This window comes from Pyrgilauda ruficollis, unplaced genomic scaffold, assembly GCF_017590135.1.
Source record: "Pyrgilauda ruficollis isolate IOZ18807 unplaced genomic scaffold, ASM1759013v1 scaffold67, whole genome shotgun sequence".
Lineage (NCBI taxonomy): Eukaryota > Metazoa > Chordata > Aves > Passeriformes > Passeridae > Pyrgilauda > Pyrgilauda ruficollis.
In genome coordinates, this window is record NW_024528488.1 from 2,643,491 (window position 1) to 2,662,322 (window position 18,832).

The 18,832-nt window shown below is 44.3% G+C and overlaps 1 protein-coding gene across 1 annotated transcript in view; it reads left to right on the forward strand.

Moving 5' to 3' along the window:
• The first annotated feature begins 2,000 nt into the window (after positions 1-2,000).
• The window catches only part of TRPC5 (transient receptor potential cation channel subfamily C member 5), a 66,671-nt gene continuing 49,839 nt past the window's right edge, over positions 2,001-18,832 (forward strand). The window contains exons 1-2 of the mRNA XM_041484712.1: positions 2,001-2,378; positions 18,305-18,826. Coding sequence (XP_041340646.1) covers positions 2,001-2,378; positions 18,305-18,826 — 900 coding nt within the window. The remainder of the gene's footprint in view (positions 2,379-18,304; positions 18,827-18,832) is intronic.

The window sequence follows — 18,832 nt, forward strand, 5'->3', positions numbered from 1 at the left end:
ATGCCTTTCAAAATCAGAGTAGTTGGTTCTACAGGCAGTTTATTGAAGCTTCTGAGTCACTGAGAGTCTTCCTTAGTTCTAAAAGCTTTAGTGGCACAAAGTTCCTGTAGAAAATCAGCCAATATATTTATATTTTCTGTTCAGATTATGGGTCCTTTTGCCTCCCGTGCCTTTTTGTGTGTCTTGAGGTTGAACCACTGGATTCTGTGGTTCTGCCTGTGCAGAGAGACACATATGAGCGCTGTGCCAGCATCTCTGGCTATGTAACAAACACAAACTTCTCTGGCACTTGGAGGAGAGTGGGATCCTGAGCGAGCACATTCCCCGAGGTGCCAACGGGGCTGGTACAGATCCCTGGCTCCCCAGGAAGTTCTCAGATGCAGCTTTGCTGTCTGCTACAGCCACCCACTGTTCTGCAGTGTCAGCTGGGCTGGAGCTCAGTTCCACCCACTCTGGAAAGGCAGAAATGCAGCCGGGCTGCCCGGGGTGGCACCTGCAGAGCCCCGGGTCCCCCTGCAGCCACCACAGCCTCCTCCTCATCATCTTCCATCAGCACCTCCTTTTCCCCCAGGACAGGGCACTACAATGGACCAAAACTCCAGCTAATTGGCTGCAGGAAGGTGTTGGGCAAGGAGCTGGAATAAGTCACCCAATTAGCTACAGCTGATGGTGGCCCTGGTGCTGGCCTGGTGTCGTTTGTCAAAGCCAAGCAGAGGTAGAAAGCCTGGTTCCTTTTTTCCTTACCTGTGAATACCCAGCCCGTGTTTCCTGTGACTCCAGCCACCTGCTGGGATCTTTGAGGCGTGGGAAGGAACCTCAATTCATTCAGTTTGCTGCACTTTTTCAAAGGCAGGATTTACTTCTCGTTTTCCTAGACCACAAAACAACATCACTGCCTTTGGAGAGCAAGGGTGGGAGCTTTCTACATCAGCCTGTCTTTAGGTCCTATTTATAAATGAGGAGAGTGAGAAAAAATGTTTAAAAACATGCAAGCTTTAAAAATAAAACCATGACCTAGTAGAAGAGTAAACACTAAGGAAAAATAAAAGACTGTTTTAAGAGACGGGAGCAGAGAAGCAGCAGCAAAAATGCTCAAAATGAATCTATTACTGTAAAGAGGAGGGTGTAAATCAGCAGCTCCCATCACTGACAGTTCAGAGATGCTGAGGACCAGCTTAGCAGTGGGATAGGAGGAAATAAAAGGAACTTTGAGTGGGAAATAAAGCAAAGATGATAAATCCACCTATTTGCATGTGATAGATTACCCATAAACATCAAGATCACGCTTCTGACCAGACAAAAAACATCAATGGCATAGTGTTTAAACAAGATGAAAAATTATACTGAGTTTCTGTCATTGTGAGTGGTGGTGCCACCTTTATGCTTTCAGGTAGCCCTTTGAGGTGGGTTTGCTCGGGGGGTGTTACGAATACAGCATCTTAAAAAGGGACAGGGAGTGTCACTGTTAGGTCGGACGTGACAGACACACACGTGATCAGGGTCTAAGAAGAGAAAGTTTTTTATTCTGCATGTTCTCTAGCTTATATACTCTTAACAAAGCGTGATCTTAAGTCATTAACTACATCACAATAACTTATTATATTCATTGGTGCAAAGCAATTAGCATCAATATAACTGGCAAAAGTTTTACAGAAATTTAATAAGGCACGTGTACACATCTACTTATGCACATAGCCTAGCTTACAAAAATGTTCATGTATCTTTTCTAATCTGTTTCCATGCTGATGGCCTTGTCTTCTTCCTTGCTATGGATACACTCAAAAATCATCAATTGTTATTTCTTCTATTAACTCAGCTTTGCTTGCAGGCCAGCTGTCAAGCCCCTCCACACTTCCCCTTTTTCGTATTTGAGCGACAAACATAGCTGACAAGGATTTTTTTTTGCCGTGATGGCCCTTTGGATGTTTGTCCCCTGTGGGGCTGTGCTGTCACTGACGCGTGGTTCTCCTCCCTCACAGGTTGCCTGGTCACTATGAACCATGGCCCAGCTATACTACAAAAAGGTCAACTTCTCCCCGTACCGAGACCGGATCCCACTCCAGATCGTGCGAGCGGAGGCAGAGCTCTCGTCAGAAGAGAAAGCCTACCTCAGTGCTGTGGAGAAGGGGGACTATGCCAGCGTGAAACATGCCTTGCAGGAGGCAGAGATCTACTACAACATCAACATTAACTGCATGGATCCTCTGGGTCGCAGTGCCCTGCTAATAGCCATAGAGAATGAGAACCTGGAGATCATGGAGCTGCTGCTGAGCCACAGCGTCTACGTGGGGGATGCTCTGCTCTACGCCATACGGAAGGAGGTGGTGGGAGCTGTGGAGCTGCTGCTCAATTACAGGAAGCCCAGTGGTGAAAAACAGGTTGGTTGAGTGTTCCTGTTCGGTTTTGAGCTGTTATCCTGCCTCAGGAAAGTGCTGCTGCTCGGAGTCCTTGATGTTGGTCCATGGCTTCAAATGCCCAGAGCAAACGTGGGTATTGTAAACAAGGGATGCCCTGACAATGGCAGGAATGATGCAACTGACTCCATGTTCTCAGAAGGCTACCTGTTTGGATGGTAATCTCCAGCCTGAGTAAACATGTTCTGCCTGACTTAAACACTCAGTTTTTCCTCTTTCACTCAGTGTTCTTTCCAGCCCCACAGTGTTTGTGGACACACTGATTTATAGGTTGATTTATAGATGAGCACTTTCTAAAGGAATTTGTGGCTCTCTGAAATTATATTACAATCTGTAAATATGAACTATTGCCACGCTGTTGTGCTGATATTAAGTGCAATTGCTTTTCATAAGTAAATCCTGAAAGCACACAAGCTTATTTACAGCTGCAAGCAAGCAAACAGTCTGCTGGGTTTCAGTCCTTTGCTGTAGTGCAGACAGATCATCTTGGTCTCCCTCTCCAGAGAGCTCCAGTGCAGAAATGCTGAGGCAGGACATAACTTACAGCAGTGACTGGTAGGAAGGATCCTGAGCTGCAAATCCATCCCTGAGTTACATAAGGGTCTTGTGGAAAAACCACCAAATTTGAATCCTGTCACTTCAAGTGTCACCTATTGTCACCAGCTGGTGTTTTTTTTCTGGTTTTCTTCTCTTCTCATTTGCAAGCATTACTGCCAATATCTAGAATAACGTATGTACATTGCTGTCCACTGATAATTTTTTTGTATTCACTGCTTAGAAAGGAACATCCAAAACTTGGATAATCCTTATATATCCAGCCTCCTTTTGAAGGGAACATATCCCTCTGTGTGTGAAAGATATATTAAAGTCAGTCACAGAAGAAAATGTTTTCAGTGCATAGGCCCCTTGGCACATAGTTTTTCAACAGTAATTTCATGTAGCCAAACAAACAATAAGGATCAACCTTGGCAGAATTCAAGAGTGCTCAGCTTTATTATTTAGAAATGTCAGCATTGTGCATACTTGTAGCAATGTGATTCTAATGTGTGGTTTAAAAACTAGAGAGATAACTAAACTCTTCTATCTGACCTAAAAATTGAACTAGTTAGTATTGAGTTTTAGTCTGACAAAATGTAAGTAGCAAAGTACAGATCATCAATTAAGAATGAGCCATTTTTTCCTTGGTCTTCTAGAAATTTGAGCATCCTGCATCTCAACAGGACAGAAAGCAGAACAGAAAAGTTTTTTTCAGCAACATGAGGAATTGCCACTGATTATAGCAGGCTAATGACAAGTTTCTCCTGAAATGTCATGCAAAGCAAGTGATGGGATTCATGTGGATTTCTGTAACATTCCTTGAATACCAAAACTTGCGTCCACTCAAATCCCCAGCCCTGCTGGCTTAACTGGACAGAGACAGAGGTCCATGAAATGAGGTTGATACATTACAGCTGAAATTCAGCTCCAGTGTCTCCAGTTCAGTGATCCATTTCATAGTAGGCCTGTTCCATTTTTCGTTATCTCTGTGCCAGCTCTCCTTCTGTAGCTAGAATTGTATCTGCTGCAGGGTTTACAACTTGGAGGAGAGCTTGTGTGGGGGAGAAAAGATGCAGTGCCAGTTTCAGCTTTATTTACAAGGTTTGTTACAAGAGCAGATTTTGTCAGTGTATTTTAAACTAGCACTGGCTTGGTGCAAGATTCTATGAACAAACTTGGATTAACTTCCCTGGCTGGGGTTCAGGCTCTTCTGGAGACTGCAGGAAGAGTTTGCTGGTAGAGGGCTGTAGGACTGGACTTCCCTTTCAGCTCTTTCACTGACTGCTCATGCAGTGATGGTGATGAACATTTATTCCTTGTGTGGTGATAGGACAAGCTGGGCCAAAGTTGGTTATTTGGTCAAATCCCAAAGCTGTTACAGGGGGGGTTTCTGAACAGGAGCTCCTGATGCTAATTCCACAGCATTATCAATATACATTCATTAATTGTCCTTGCTGGACCCTTTCTCAGAAGGTCCTTTGGGAGCCCCACACCTAATTGCTTTCACAAAAAGCACCTGATAAAGCAGATTAGCACAGCTTTGTCCTCATCAGCTACTTAGATGTTCTAAAACACGTAGAAGCTGTTTTTTAGTTCCAGTAGTAACAAAAAAAATCACACCTCACAGGAAGGTTTCTGTCTGGCTGTGAAATTTGTAAGATGCTATCACTGCACTTCTTATATATTAGGTTTAGTATAATCTGTTAATTAAATATACAGAGGGTTCAGTTTGCCTGCACAAGCCTGTGTGGGGACAGCTTCTTGGCTCGTGTGGCAGCCTGTTTGCCATCAGGGACTGGCTGTCTCTGCTGCACTCTGGGCAGAGGTGCAGGAGCAGCATCCTCTGATTGCTCCGTAGTGAATGTTCATTCACCTGACCCCGGGCTCTGGGAGAACCTGCTGGTTCCCTTTTCCTGCTGCCTGCCTCTTCTGAGCAGGTTATTTGCCTCTCTCCCCGAGCCTGGTGTCTCTCTGGGCACGAAGAGCTGTTCCTATTTGCGTCTGTTCACGTCAGCCCGGTTAATTGTTGTCTTTGCATCTCAAAAGCAGCTGAGCAGCATCATTCAGCATAATCCATTTCATGGGTGTGTATCTTCAGCCTTATCACTGTGCCACAATTCTGACAGCAGCTCTTAGAGCTGCTTCATTCCAGCCTCTTGTGGAGTTGCAGTGGCTGGATGTGGTTAGGACAAGGGACACCCAAAACAAGGTGGAAAGCCGTGGCCTTTCTCAGGCTGGACCTGCAAAGGCAGGTTCACTCAGCAGCCCGAGTCTCCAAGAGGAGAGCTCCAGCCCCGGCTCTGAGAGCTGCCCGAGGGAAAGAGCTCCGCTTTTCCACCTGTAGGATGACCTTTTCAGGGAGCAGAAGTTAAAAACCTTTCAAACACACGTAGTGACCTTTGCTGTGCTCCTTATGTAAGAGAAGCAGGGTCTCATTGATGATGTAAGGCCCGGGGGGGATGGATGAAGGGGTTGGGCGGCGCAGAGGCTGGGATCCTGTTATTAAGTGGATTTTTATGAGTCATTATTCTGCAAACCTTTGCTAGACTGCTGTTTAAGCGCCATTTACTGCGAATGCCGTGACAATGGCAGGGGTAAGTCACAGCCAGTAACTATAACAACCCAGCGCAGGAGCAAATTGCTCTGTTTACATGGGGAGCCTGGAGAGCCACCTCGCTCCAGAGGATGCTGCAGAGCACAGCAGAGATTAGCAGTGATGTGCTCGAGTAGATGTGCTTCTTTTTAGGTTTATCTCCAAGCGAGGTTTGTGGGCTATTTTAAGATCTTAGCATTTCTACTCAAATCTGTGCTGCCCACTCCAGACAACAAGGAATGGTCAGCAGGAGCAGGGAGGTCACTCTGCCCCTGTCCCTGCACTGGCGGGTAGAGCTGTGGTTTTGGGTACTGAGCTGTGAGTCTGCTGGAGGAGCTGGGGAGGAGGCTTCGCCAGCTACAGGCAGGATAATGCTAATAAACTTAGAGCTGTCTGGAAAGATGCGGTGGGAGATGTTTGGGTCAGTGACAAAGTCATCATGTGCAACCATGGGAAGAGCATAGAGATCTTCTGATGTGCTTCACTCCCAGCAGAGAATAAAGCCCAGGCTTGAACGACCCATCCTCCTCTTCAGTAACCAAAGAGCTTTCCTAATTTTCTGATTTTTACAGGTTAACTTGTAATTTCCAAGGGTTACATAATTTACTCCAATTACTCCTCGAAGCTTTTTATAAACCATAGCTCTCTTTGACCAGTCACACAGCTGGGCACTTAAACCATAGCATAGCTTGTTTTTTCCCAAACTCATGGCAGGCATTTGGAAATCAAGCAAGCTATTCATGAATATTAAGAGGAACAACAAAACAAACTAATATTCCTGGAACCTGGAGGGTGTGCAAGTGTCGCTTTTCCTGCAGAGGATTGTAGTCAGCAAACATGCATTTTTCAGGAAATAAAAGTGAGCCTGATCTGGTGCTGTGATAGTTATTGTTTGATTTTCTGGGTTGATGTTGTACTGCATAGTGGCAGAGGAGGAATATAGGTGTACTTGTCATGGCAATCCATCCTGAGTGATGAGTGTCATGTTATTTAAATAAGACAACAAACCACTGAATAACCAAGAGAAAGAGCAGGGATAGGTTTGAAATAGAAAAACTGAGCACCTGCAGATGCAGTATCGACTCTGGGCCAGGCTTTTCTCTTTGGGGTGGAAATGTCAAAATGCAAAGTTGTCTGTGCATGGGACAGGTCCAGTAAATGCAATGGCAAAACGAGGCACGCAGCAAAAACAGAGATCTGGCTGGCATCCTATGGGGTTGAAATTAACAGGGAACTTCAAAATATTGGGTTTTTTCTTAATTCAGAACTACTGTACGAGCAAAGGAATGTATATATGAAGCCTGTGGAATGAATTCTCCTTCCCTGTAAAATCTTCGGTCTCTCAGCCTATTTGATATTTTTGAGTTTTGCTGGGTTTTTTTTCCCTAAAAGTGCTATCAGGTGTTTTTTTTTTTTTTTTTACTATACAAACATCGATACAGTGGGCTATGCTTTCAGTCAAGCTGGAGACTGCACCTAACCTTCTCCAGCAAAGAGCAGGAAATTCATGTCTGAAAACTCCCATTTCCCCCGTATTTGATTCGCCCTCAATTTACCAGTAATAGCTGTATTTCCTGACACTCGGAAACCTGTTGAAATCAGTACAAATTTTCCAGATGAGGTGTTCAGGGGCCCATTTTTTGGAGCTGCTTGTGTGAATGGTGTGGAGCGGTGGCAGCAGCCCCCTGAAGGTGCGTCACAGCTCTCAGATCTCGCCTGCCTCGCTGCCCTCCTGCCGGGCTGCGCTTGCAGCACGCCAGACACGGTCTGTGCTGCCTGCTGAGCCCTCCTTCCTTCTTTGAGGAGCTGTAATCAGCCATCTGAATTACTCCAGGTCCGTGAGCACCTCCACGGTGGCTGTTTTCTTCACAACAATCAGAGCTGACATCAGCTGTTTACATAAGGAGGGTACCAGCATCTCTCTGCTATCTGCCAAACTTAGCGATTTGCTCTCGTGGCAGATGGCTCCAAATTAAGCTGGTTCACAGATGGGACTACAAATGCAGTTCCTCAATAATGAAGATAAAAAGAAAAAGGGATCTTAGGGTTTGTGGCTGTGATTTGGTTTGTTCTGACGGTCCAAAGGCCTTCTGAATCCATGTAGTCCATATGTATTCCGAAAGAAGGAGTTTGCAGGTACAGCCTCTGGAAGAGTATGGCTGTGAAGAGGAAACTGTAGAGAATAAAAGGCAAGTTTTCAGTCTTAGTTGCTAATCATCAGATTGGTAGAAGATTGCTGCACTGGATAGTGTTAGTGAACCTAAAATTTGACCTCAAAAATCCTCTTTTATGTGAGCTGATGAGTGAAAATCCACTTTAATCTTTGTTCAGATCCCACAGATGAACAGCATAGAGACAGCCTTTTGTGAAACAGAAAATGAAGGTTGCATTAAACCATTTTAGTCTTACCCAAATGTAGTAATTTTCTTGAGACAATGTGATTTAGCTTAATTTCCCTACTCACACAGGGTTTTTGCCCTGTGTGCAGAAACCAGGGTAAAGTTTAGCCCTTACTGCTGGCAGCCCTTGATTTTGGACTTGCTGGTACAAGCTCATTGCCAGCCCTGTGCTACCACTGATGAGACCACTTCAGTCAAATAAACAGTTCAGTTCTCAAAAATCTCACAATATAAAATCCAGATTATGCAGTCAGTTGGAAACAGGAGACGTTTAGGAGCAGCATCTGTATGAAGGGATTCTGTGGCAGTTCTGAATGGTGGCTGTGGGGCACTGGAACACAGAGGGGAACAGGCTGATGGGTGTGACTCAAACCAGTCATTTCCACGTTAACAGGAGGGGGGACAAAGTGAAAAGGAAAGGCAGAACCTGGTTAGAAACACTCCTGAGCAAGAGGAGGTTCTGAAGCATAGAACCAGTTAAGAAAAGTATGGCCACAAGTTCTCAGTGTGGGAATATTTGAAAGTAACAATAAGGAAGAAGGATCATGTCTGAAAACAGAGAAGCAGCTTCAAAGCCTAATGGCTCCATTAGCACCCAAGCTTTTCATTATTTTTATTGATGCAGTAATAATTCACAGTTATAGTTAGCATGCCTTTGACACTGGTGGCTGCCTTCAAAATGAATTCCATCTAATTAAACTAAACAACAGAGAAATCAAAGATCACTTCAGCTAATGATTACATCTAACTGTGAAATTCTTTCTTCCCTCCCCATTGCCTCAGTCCCCAGATAATCTTAAATCTAGGTGAAAAAGAACTGAGTGAAACATCTCCTGGACTCAGTAAGTAGCATCAAGATGAAGGCAGTGACAGATACCAGATTTCTGACAGTGCCAATAAGGCTCCTTCTCCAGGATCAGCATAAAGTCTGTTATTATTTCCTAGGATGCTGGTGGGGGTCAAGCCAAGAACTGCATCATAGCATGCACAAACATGCCATGCTTGTAATTGAATGTATAGATAGGTGAGAAGTCAGGAATTATTCATGCTGCTTCCCAGAGAATTGTCTTTACTGGTCTGTAGGAGGGTTCTTAGCACTTGCCTGCTCTGGGCACACTGTACAGTGAATTTTCAGTCAGGTGTGATGGGTTCTCAGGATTCAGCTGGCTGGATGAACTATTATAGGGCAAAAAAAAATCCTGCTTGTGCTGCTACACAAGTCAACTTCAGAGCTCTCTGTAGATCTGTTGATTAAGGAGCTTAGTTTCAAAAAAACCATATTATCTACCCATCATCCATGGATGTGCCTACTGTACCCACCTCCCTTTGCTCCTAAGCCCCCATTGCAGCATCCCCTGACATCACCCAACACGTGTTTGCCTCTGGTCTGTCTGAAACCCCAAACCCAGAAGTTTGACATGGCTGTTTAGATTCCCTGGTACAGATTTGTGGGAGACTCTTCCTGGTGCAATAGTTATAAGACATTTTTTTCCAAGGGAAGCTTCTCTCTGTGGGAAAAGTGAATATAACAAATTACAAGCTCCTGCAAAACAAAGCTCTAGGATCTATAAAGATCTGTGAAGAACTGCAGGGCAGCTTAGCAGGAGTCCCTCAGCCTTACCTGGCTGTTGAATAGAGCTGTGCTGGGCTGGCAAAGTCACATTTATGGCTTGTTTATCCCTGTAGGAGCAGTATTTTGCTATCCCATGGCAAAATACAGCCTGGTGGGGCAGCACTTTGGTGGCAGTGGTGGTGGAATATCAAAGAGGCATTGACTGGGAGCAGTATTTCTTGTCTCTGAATTGCTGCAGTGAGGGAACGCTGTGATCCAAGGTCTTTGCTCTGTCATTGCCTTGGGAGGATGCTGGAAAACTGCTGAGAGGCTCAGGGCCATGTGAATTGTTGGTGTTTAGTTGATGGCAGTGAGAGAGGGCTGGTGTGCTCCAAGTGCTCCTCAGGCATTTGGAGATGATGAGGCAGTGCCAGGCTCTGCAGCATCAGGGGCACAGCATTACCTGCAGGCTTTCGACTTGCTAGCACTGGGGATATCAGAGGAAGTCACTGCCTGGGAGGGAATAAAGGAAGATCACAACCACACAGATCTTCTTTTCTTCTCTCTTGTGCAAGCCCCTGACACCTGTCTAGGTTGTCATTTCTTTGCTGTTGCAAACTCTGGGGTCTTTTCAGAAGCCACAGCATCTTCCTGAACAGTGCCAATGATGCCTTGAGCAGGCTGACCTAGAGCAGAGGCTGGACAGAGTTAAAGAATAAAGCAGGGATTTATTAGAAGCCCTCAGTGGCTCCACCTTGGGCAACACCAGAGCCCAGCCAGGGCTACACCCAAGATGAATGGTCACAAAAAATCCCCAAATGGTTACTAAAATCCCCAGCTGGTCATGGGGTCTCTCAGTTTTATAAGTTCTGCTCCATTTGCATATTGGAGTTAATTGTCCAATTCCAGCTCCAGCCCATGCAGTCCCATCCTTCTTGTTTTTCTCTCTTCAGCCCACATTGTTTGTGCTCTTGGGGCTGAGATTTGGATCATTTGTCCTTGGTCCCCAGTTAGAGCAGGAATTGTTTTGTCTCCCTGCTCTGTGCACAGAGCTCATCGTCCCCTAATATGAAGCTCAGACCCACACGCTAAAGCAGCACAGAATCTGAAAAATAGAAATGCTAAAGCCTGAGGCATCACCAAAAGCACAGCTTAGTAGTCAAAATGGGGAATAATGAACCTCCTGGTCTCTGAGCGTCAGGATGTTTTTTGCGCAGCATCAGGCAGTGCTGGGCTGGTGCCAGATGCAGTAACTCACTCCTCTCCATGACACTGTCTCATGATCTGATTTAATTTTTTTTGTAAAGGAATGTGATTGAATATGAATGCAACCCAAGGAAAAAGCTCTCCCTTATTGTATTTGCAGGGGATGTCCTGACGAAGGCAGGAATGATGAATCTGACTCCATGTTCTCAGAAGGCTAATTTACTACTTTATTATACTGTATGGTACTTAAGAATACTATACTGTAATAAACTAAAGAATGCAGAAAGGATACAGACAGAAGGCTAAAAAGATAATAATGAAAACTCGTGACTCTCTCCAGAGTCCTGACACAGCTTGGCACTGATTGACCAAAGAGTGAAAACAACTCACACCAGAAACCAATGGAACAATCACCTGTGGGTAAACAATCTCCAAACACATTCCAAAGGAGCAAAACACAGGAGAAGCACATGAGATAAGAATTGTTTTCCTTTTCTCTGAGGCTTCTCAGCTTCCCAGGAGAAAAATCCTGGGCAAAGGGAATTTTTCAGAGAATGTGAATGCCACACTCCCTCTTCAAGCCCTGTCAGCAACATAATACCTCACCTAAACTTAATGAAACATCTCTCATCCACACAAGGTGATAAATTACAGGAAGAAGGGATGTTTTATATACAAAGATGATATAAAAGGCTGTAGATAGCATGATTATTAACCTATATTAGCACATCTTGTCCTTGTTACCACTAAGAATGGATAATACAAAGACCAAGAAAAATGAATCAAAAAGCTGGACAGCTCTCTCTCCCAGAATAAAGCCTGAAAAATATTAGAAAAATAGTAACTGTAATAAAGAAAGATTACCTTGAAGACAGAGCCTGCAAATTTCCAGATAACCATGGGCTGTCTTTGTTTCAGTTGTTTTTGTGGTCAGGGGAAAGCTTATCCATAAAATGAAAAAATATCTCAGATGCAGCAACATTCCAAGGTTCTTAGAGTAGTTAAGAAATTTATAGGACTGCATTAAGCAAGCTCTTTAATAAAATTAATTACAAATCTTAAAAACAGCATTAAAAATAAAATATAAACCCTAATAACTTTTACTCAGAACAGCTGCTCCTGTCACAGAGTAACTCTTAAAATGGTAATGAAGAAGGGTGTAAAAAGCCCAAACAAACAGCATTTTGTGTTTCCAAATGAGGGGGAAAAACCCCAACCATCAGGAATAAGCCAGCTAGTCTGCCTGTCCAGTCTTGAGGAGATCATTCAGTTCACTCCCATGTCAGTAATTCTGGATTTACACCTGTTTTGGTGTCACAGTCTCAGGAAAAAGCTCCAGCAAGCAACCAGGGAACCTCTGCATTTTGGGAAGATCCAGATTATTGCATTTTTGGTAGACCCATAACACGCTGTGAGCCAGGTCCCCATGTCACTTGGGCCACTTCAGCAGCTTCATTATTGTCTGGATTTGTGACAGTCCTGAACTTTTGTGCCATGTTTGTTCTGCCTGGACAAGTGTCCCTGTCACCATTATATTTTCTGGAAAAATCCCTTCGCCAGGATTTCTTTCCTGGGAAGCTGAGAAGCCTCAGAGACAAAGGAAAACAATATTATCTCATTTGCTTCTCCTGTGTTTTGCTGCTTTGGAATGTGGTTTTTGAGATTGTTTATCCAACAGGTGATTGTTTCATTGGTTTAATGTGAATTGTTTTTATTCATTGGCCAATCAGGGGCAATCTGTGTTGAGACTCTGGAAAGAGTCACGAGTTTTCATTATTATCTTTTTAGCCTTCTGTCTGTATCCTTTCTGTATTCTTTAGTATAGTTTAGTTTCGTTTTCTTTAATATAATATAGATCATAAAATAATAAATTAGCCTTCTAAGAACATGGAGTCAGAATCATCATTCCTCCCTTCATCGAGGTCACAGCAAATACGAGATGTCTCCACTCAGTGAGCCCCAGACCATGCAGGGCTATGATGGAACCACGGTTCCCTGGAGATATAATCACATAATGTGAGATAAATTAGGACTACAACAGGCTTGTAAAGCCTTCCTGCACAGAGGAGAAGCCATGGCCAGGAGAGGCTGCAGCTCCTGGTGGCACAGCACCTCTCTGAGCAGGGGTGGGCACTCCCAGCCCATCTCCCTGCTGGACTCAGCGGCTCTGAAGTGCATCAAGGCACAGGAATTCAAGGCAAAGTGTGTTCAGGTTGCACTCCAGCTCAGCACAAGAGGTTCAAACGCGGGGTAACTCTTGTCAGCATCCCTCTGTGACTCGCAGAGTCAGCCACAGTGACTGCACTCTTCCTTCATTCCATCATCGAGTGCCTGATCTCATCTCCTGCACACGCAGGGAAAGGAGAGGGCTCGGGAGAGAGACACACACACAGAGAAGGGACTCTGGCTGCAGGAACTTGCCACAGGCCATTCAAATGCATATTTGCAAAATCCTTTCCTCCCAAAGGCTCCTCTCCAGAGTCCCTCTTTTTTTTTTAATCCCCAGCAGAAGTTATTACGTAGCATCAGCCACAAATGGTGACATCTTTTGACAATCTTTCTGGCTGTGCTGCATTTCCTGCACACATGGCTGAGCACAAGCTCTGATGCAGTTCTGCCACTGTCAAGTGCACTGGGTTTCAGTTCAGCTCTGAGAACTAATCCCTTGGGCCTACCTCCATTTTTAAACACATGGATAAGAAGCCAAATTAAAACTGGAAGGATCTAGACTGGGTCTATTGTATTTTACTTCTGTTTACTGGTTGTAGAGAAGGATATTTGGTTATACAGATATCACAGACCTACTTTTTCACCTTCTTTCATGCATTACATTAATTAACAATTATTAGCAGTTCCTTGATTCTATAGCATGCTTTTTTAAATTCAGAGATACCTATTTTTGTGTTAATGTGCACCATCTGGTAACCTTGTATCAGCATTTGGCTTGCTACAAGGCACTAAAAGGTACTAATTGTCACTGCTTTGCAGTATCAGTCTGAGGAGTAGAGATTTTATTTGGCTTTACAGGCACATTCGTAAGTCACTGAGGAGATTTTAGATCAGGAAGAGCCTTTTCTTCAGCTGGATATTCTGGGGCAGCTGTATTGGAACCAGTGGAACACTTCAATAACAGCAGAGTTTTCCCATAAATACATCTACAACAACGTGTGCCATATGCCAAAGTTACAAAGATTGTGAATAACCAGCACAAAAGCCCTTAAACTACATGACGTTTTTAGATAGCACTTTGTGTTGTTCATGATATTTCATTAACCAAATGACATCATTTCAGTCAATGAATTGCTCTTGAGAGAAAAACCACAAACTCCCTATTAATATAAATTCTGGCATCACTCTGATACCAGTCATCTCTCAAGGCATCTCTGGTTAAGATGCTGAGTCAGTGAAGCCCACAGCACTGAATCACCTAAAACAAATGCTGAAATTTGTACAGCCACGTACCACCTTCCCAGGGTCCCACATAAGGCTGCTTCCAGTGCCTAAAGGGAGCTTACAAGAAAGCTGTGTTATATTTGTAGCTTTCCAGTGAGGCTTGCACAAGTTTGTGTTGGCAATCAGAAAATCTTCTATAAAACACAGCTGAGTCAAAAAGTTGTACAAGCTGAAAATAATGCAGATTAATGTATTTACAGTTTGTCATGGTTATACTTACAATTTATTGCTCTGATCCAGGGGAGATGATGGTTTATGAAATGCAGATGGCTTGGAAACAGGGCAATTCCAAATGTTACAGGTAAAAGCACTGTGAGTTATTTACAGACAAAATATTATTATCCATAAAAGGCAAAAGGTACATTTCCATTCCTCTGTTAGTTTGGCTGAGGAGAATGTTTTTGAGCTGCATCTCCTTAGTTTTCCCATTTATTGCAGCGTGGTTCACATTGCTGAGCAGTCTTGGAGGCTGGGTTGCATTTACACAACACTAAACCAGAGGAGATGCTCCAGAGAGAGATACCAAACTAGTTAAATTCAAAGTAAAACTCCTAAAAGACCTACAACAGGGCCACCAGATCTTCAGTGCCAGCTTCTTTCTTTTTTTTTTTTCCCTTCTGTAGTTTGATTCCTCTTACACTGTGCTCCTGACTAAGAGCAGAGATTCCTGCTCTCTTTCTATCCAGAGCTCCTTTCCAGCAGTGCACTATTTTGCTGGAAAACTTATTTTTCCATTCAGAGGAGAGCTTAGCTGTACTGAACAGTGCTTTTATGTGAGCTAATCCTTCTCCTTTAATGAATTAAGCTTGTTTCTTCACCCTCCTTTTCAAATAAAGGGGATTTTTCACTCACTGCAACATCTTTTAGAGCAGCAGTGGTACAGGGGTAAGCAGGCCACCTTATGGGGATTAAATCTAGGCAGATGATAACAAGCATTCCGTCACTTGTTGTTAACAGTAGCATTAATTTCTCAAATGAAAAGAACCCAGATGAAATGCAGACAAGGTGTTTGCTCCTGTGCAGGTGGTGGCAGTGAGGTTCTGAAGGACTGGGGTTAACAGCTGGTGTCAGGTGATGAGGTTAATGGAAAAGAATTTTGTTTTTCAGGTCACTTAATGAAAGTAACCCTGGAAGAGCTCAGCAGAGCCCTTGGGGTAGAATAAATTATTCCTTTTCTGCTTCCATCACTGCAGGTTAACGCAAGACACAGCAGAAGCTGATCTAAACATGAACTCAAATGGGCAGAGCAGCGCAGGAGGAACATCAGTGCTGTTGTAATCTCTGCTGCCCTTCCAGTGACAGAACACAGCCCTTAAGCAAAGGCTTTGCATAGCCACAGCTTGAAAATAGACAGTTTATTATGCAGGTTATCAAAAAACACTGTGTGAGAAGACAACAAAAATATTTATCACAAGACAGGCAATTTTGGGCCAGTCCATGGCCTTTGGGTCAGGCAGACACAGAAAAGAGGTTACAGCAGCCCCTGGTCACACTGTCCCTGTTCTGTGTTGTGCTGGTTTGCTTTGCTGCTCAGAAATAGCTCCAGCTCCTGTGGCTGGACCCTCGCACTGATCTGCTCCTCGGAGCCTCTGTGTCCCTGTTCCACCACTTCCTTCTTTATCCCTTTATTTAAGTACTGTGAGGTGCCCAGGAGAACACACCTTCCCTACCCCTGCTCCAGTCCTCATGAGGCAGTGCTCTCTTTTGGGGGTGAGGGCTTGTGATCCCAGCCAGAACAAGGGATGAGAGATCACTTCATTCCATCCCCAACCTTGGGAAAGCCATTCTGAGTGCTCCAGATCCGTATTTAGACAGCCTCTGGAGCAGACAGGATTAGCACTATCCCCACCTGTAACATCACTGCCTTCTCCTCCAGTGCCCATTTCATATTCTGATCAACATGAATTCCTCATCTGTGTAAAGCTGAAAATCCTTCTCGCAGCCCTGGGTACAATAACTTCCATATAGAAAAACAAGATTAAACTTGACAGTAATAGAAGTGATAGAGGAGGAAAAGCGTTCTTCCTTTGAGGCACAGGCTCTGAACACAGCAGCCAGTCACTGATTGAAAAAGGGCAAGAAGAAAGATAAATGTAGTTATAGTCAAGCATCAGGTCTTAAAAAAAAACCCCAAAAAACAGCTTCTAAGAAAGAGGAAAAAGAAAACCCCACACCTTTCTCTTGACATTTAAGAAACTGCCTAAACAAGCTAAGCAAAGGGAAAGGAAGAGAGTGCAAGACCTTACACAGAGAGCTGCTTTCAGCCATTTGTTACTGGGTCTCTTAAACTGCATTTATCCAGCCTTGCTGAGAGCCACCAAGCCCTCCATGACCCACAGCAAATCCTCAGGACTGTTTTCCCTCTGTGGAGACCTGTTTAGCAAAGCCTCTCCACACCTGCGTGCCTGCAGGCTGCCAGGGATTTAACCCCTCACGTGCCACATCCAGGGGAGCAGATTTGCTCCCCAAGATGCCTGCAGGCTCCTGTGACTGACCCTGCTCCTCAGTATGGTGAGCACCTTCGGAGCGTGTTGTGTGCTGTGAACAGTCCCTGTCACGCTGTTATGTGTAAGGATTTATTGATCAGCTTTGGCTCTTTAGTGCTCTACAGGCTCTTAACTCCCAGGCAGCTGAGATTCCGAGGCTGGAGGTCTCATCACCAGCCTTAGGTGTGTCCTGCAGAGGGATTTCTTACCTCGCTCCTCCATCACTGCTTTGCTTTTGGCTTTAGGCAGGCTGAGGAACATTTCCTGCCATTAGGACTCCTTGGCAGCAGTTCCTCCAAGACATCTTTGATATCTGCAAAGGGAACAGACCCCCTGCTCCCCCAGCCCAGCCGTGCCCCCTGCAGCTGCAGGATGTGCCAGGGCAGGAGTGGTGGGCACGGGGAGAACAGTGTTGGGCACTGATGAACACACAACAAAGCGAGCTGCCTGCCTGCAAATGGAAGCACACTGGGTGCTTGCATGTAGCAGCATTCCATCTAATTTTACACTCTGCATATAGTAATAAGCCACAACAGGGTGTGCATTAAGCTCATCTTTGGAGAAGTGCAGTAGTAGCTGGATAATGCACACCCTGGAGTGGCTTATTTGTAGTGGACTATGGCTCATTAATTTTACATTCAATTTTTTTCAAATCCGTTTTTAAAAAAACCCCACAAGTCTATTCTGAGGGCAGTTATGTTATGCATTCTTACACTGAAAAATATTTTCAAATAAAAACAGTAGGCAAAAGCGAAAAAGAGTTTTGCCCAGGGTTTGGAGTGTGCAGGACCTGCTTCAAGCAGGTTCTTGGCCTGCTGATGCAGATATATAGTGCAGATAATGGTAGGTATGGAAATGTATTCAGTGCTCACTCTTTTCTAGACTTTTCTTTCTTTTTGTGTAATTACCTGGGCCTTTTTTCTTCCTTTTTTCCCCCCTCCTTTTTTTTTAATCATTTGATATATGAGCCAAAACCCGTTTCAGACCAGATTCACATATAAAGCATTTGGATGGGGATGACTTTTACACCAGACTGGGAAGGAGTGGTCAGGAGGCAGATTTGCAGGACGGGTTTTGCCAGAATAGCAGTGTGTGGCTAAGCCTGCCTTCAACAGCATTTACAGCACAGAGGGTGCCATAAAACCCGTTTTGTTATGATGTCAGTCCAAAAGTATGAATGAGGGACTGCTGAATTCTGCTGCTCCATGTGAGATGTGACTTTTCCCCTCATGGTGTGGCATTCATATTTTCTGAAAAATCCCTTCACGCAGGATTTTGCTCCTGGGAAACTGAGAAACCTCCAAGAAAAAGGAAAACAATACTATCTCATTGCTTCTCCTGTGTTTTGCTGCATTAGAATGTGTTTAAAAATTGTTTATCCAACAAGTAATTGTTTCATTAGTTTCTGCTGTAAATTGTTTTAACTTAACCAAAGTCGAGCTGTGTTGGGGCTCTAAAAAAAAGTCACAAATTTTTCATTAATATCTTTTTAACCTTCTGTAAATATCCTTTCTATATTCTTTAATATAATAAAATTAAGTATTCTTCAATATAATATAATGTCTTAAAATAATCAATTAACCTTCTCAAAACATAAATTCATCATTCCTTCCTTCATCAGGGCACCCTGCAAATACAGTATTGTGGTGTATCCCTCCTTGCAGGTTCCAACGCTGATGATGGACACGCAGTTTTCGGAGTTCACCCCGGATATCACGCCCATCATGCTGGCGGCTCACACCAACAACTATGAGATCATCAAACTGCTTGTCCAAAGACGGGTGACAATCCCACGCCCGCACCAGATCAGGTGCAACTGTGTGGAATGTGTCTCCAGCTCCGAGGTGGACAGCCTGAGGCACTCCAGGTCCAGGCTGAACATCTACAAAGCCTTAGCCAGCCCCTCGTTGATTGCCTTATCCAGCGAGGATCCCATCCTGACCGCCTTCCGGCTGGGCTGGGAGCTGAAGGAGCTGAGCAAGGTGGAAAATGAGTTCAAGGCTGAGTATGAAGAGCTTTCACAGCAGTGCAAGCGTTTTGCTAAGGACCTTTTGGACCAAGCACGGAGCTCCCGGGAGCTGGAGATCATTCTCAATCACAGGGATGATCAGAGTGAAGAGCTGGATCCCCAGAAGTGTCACGATTTGGCAAAGCTAAAGGTAGCAATAAAGTATCACCAGAAAGAGGTAAGA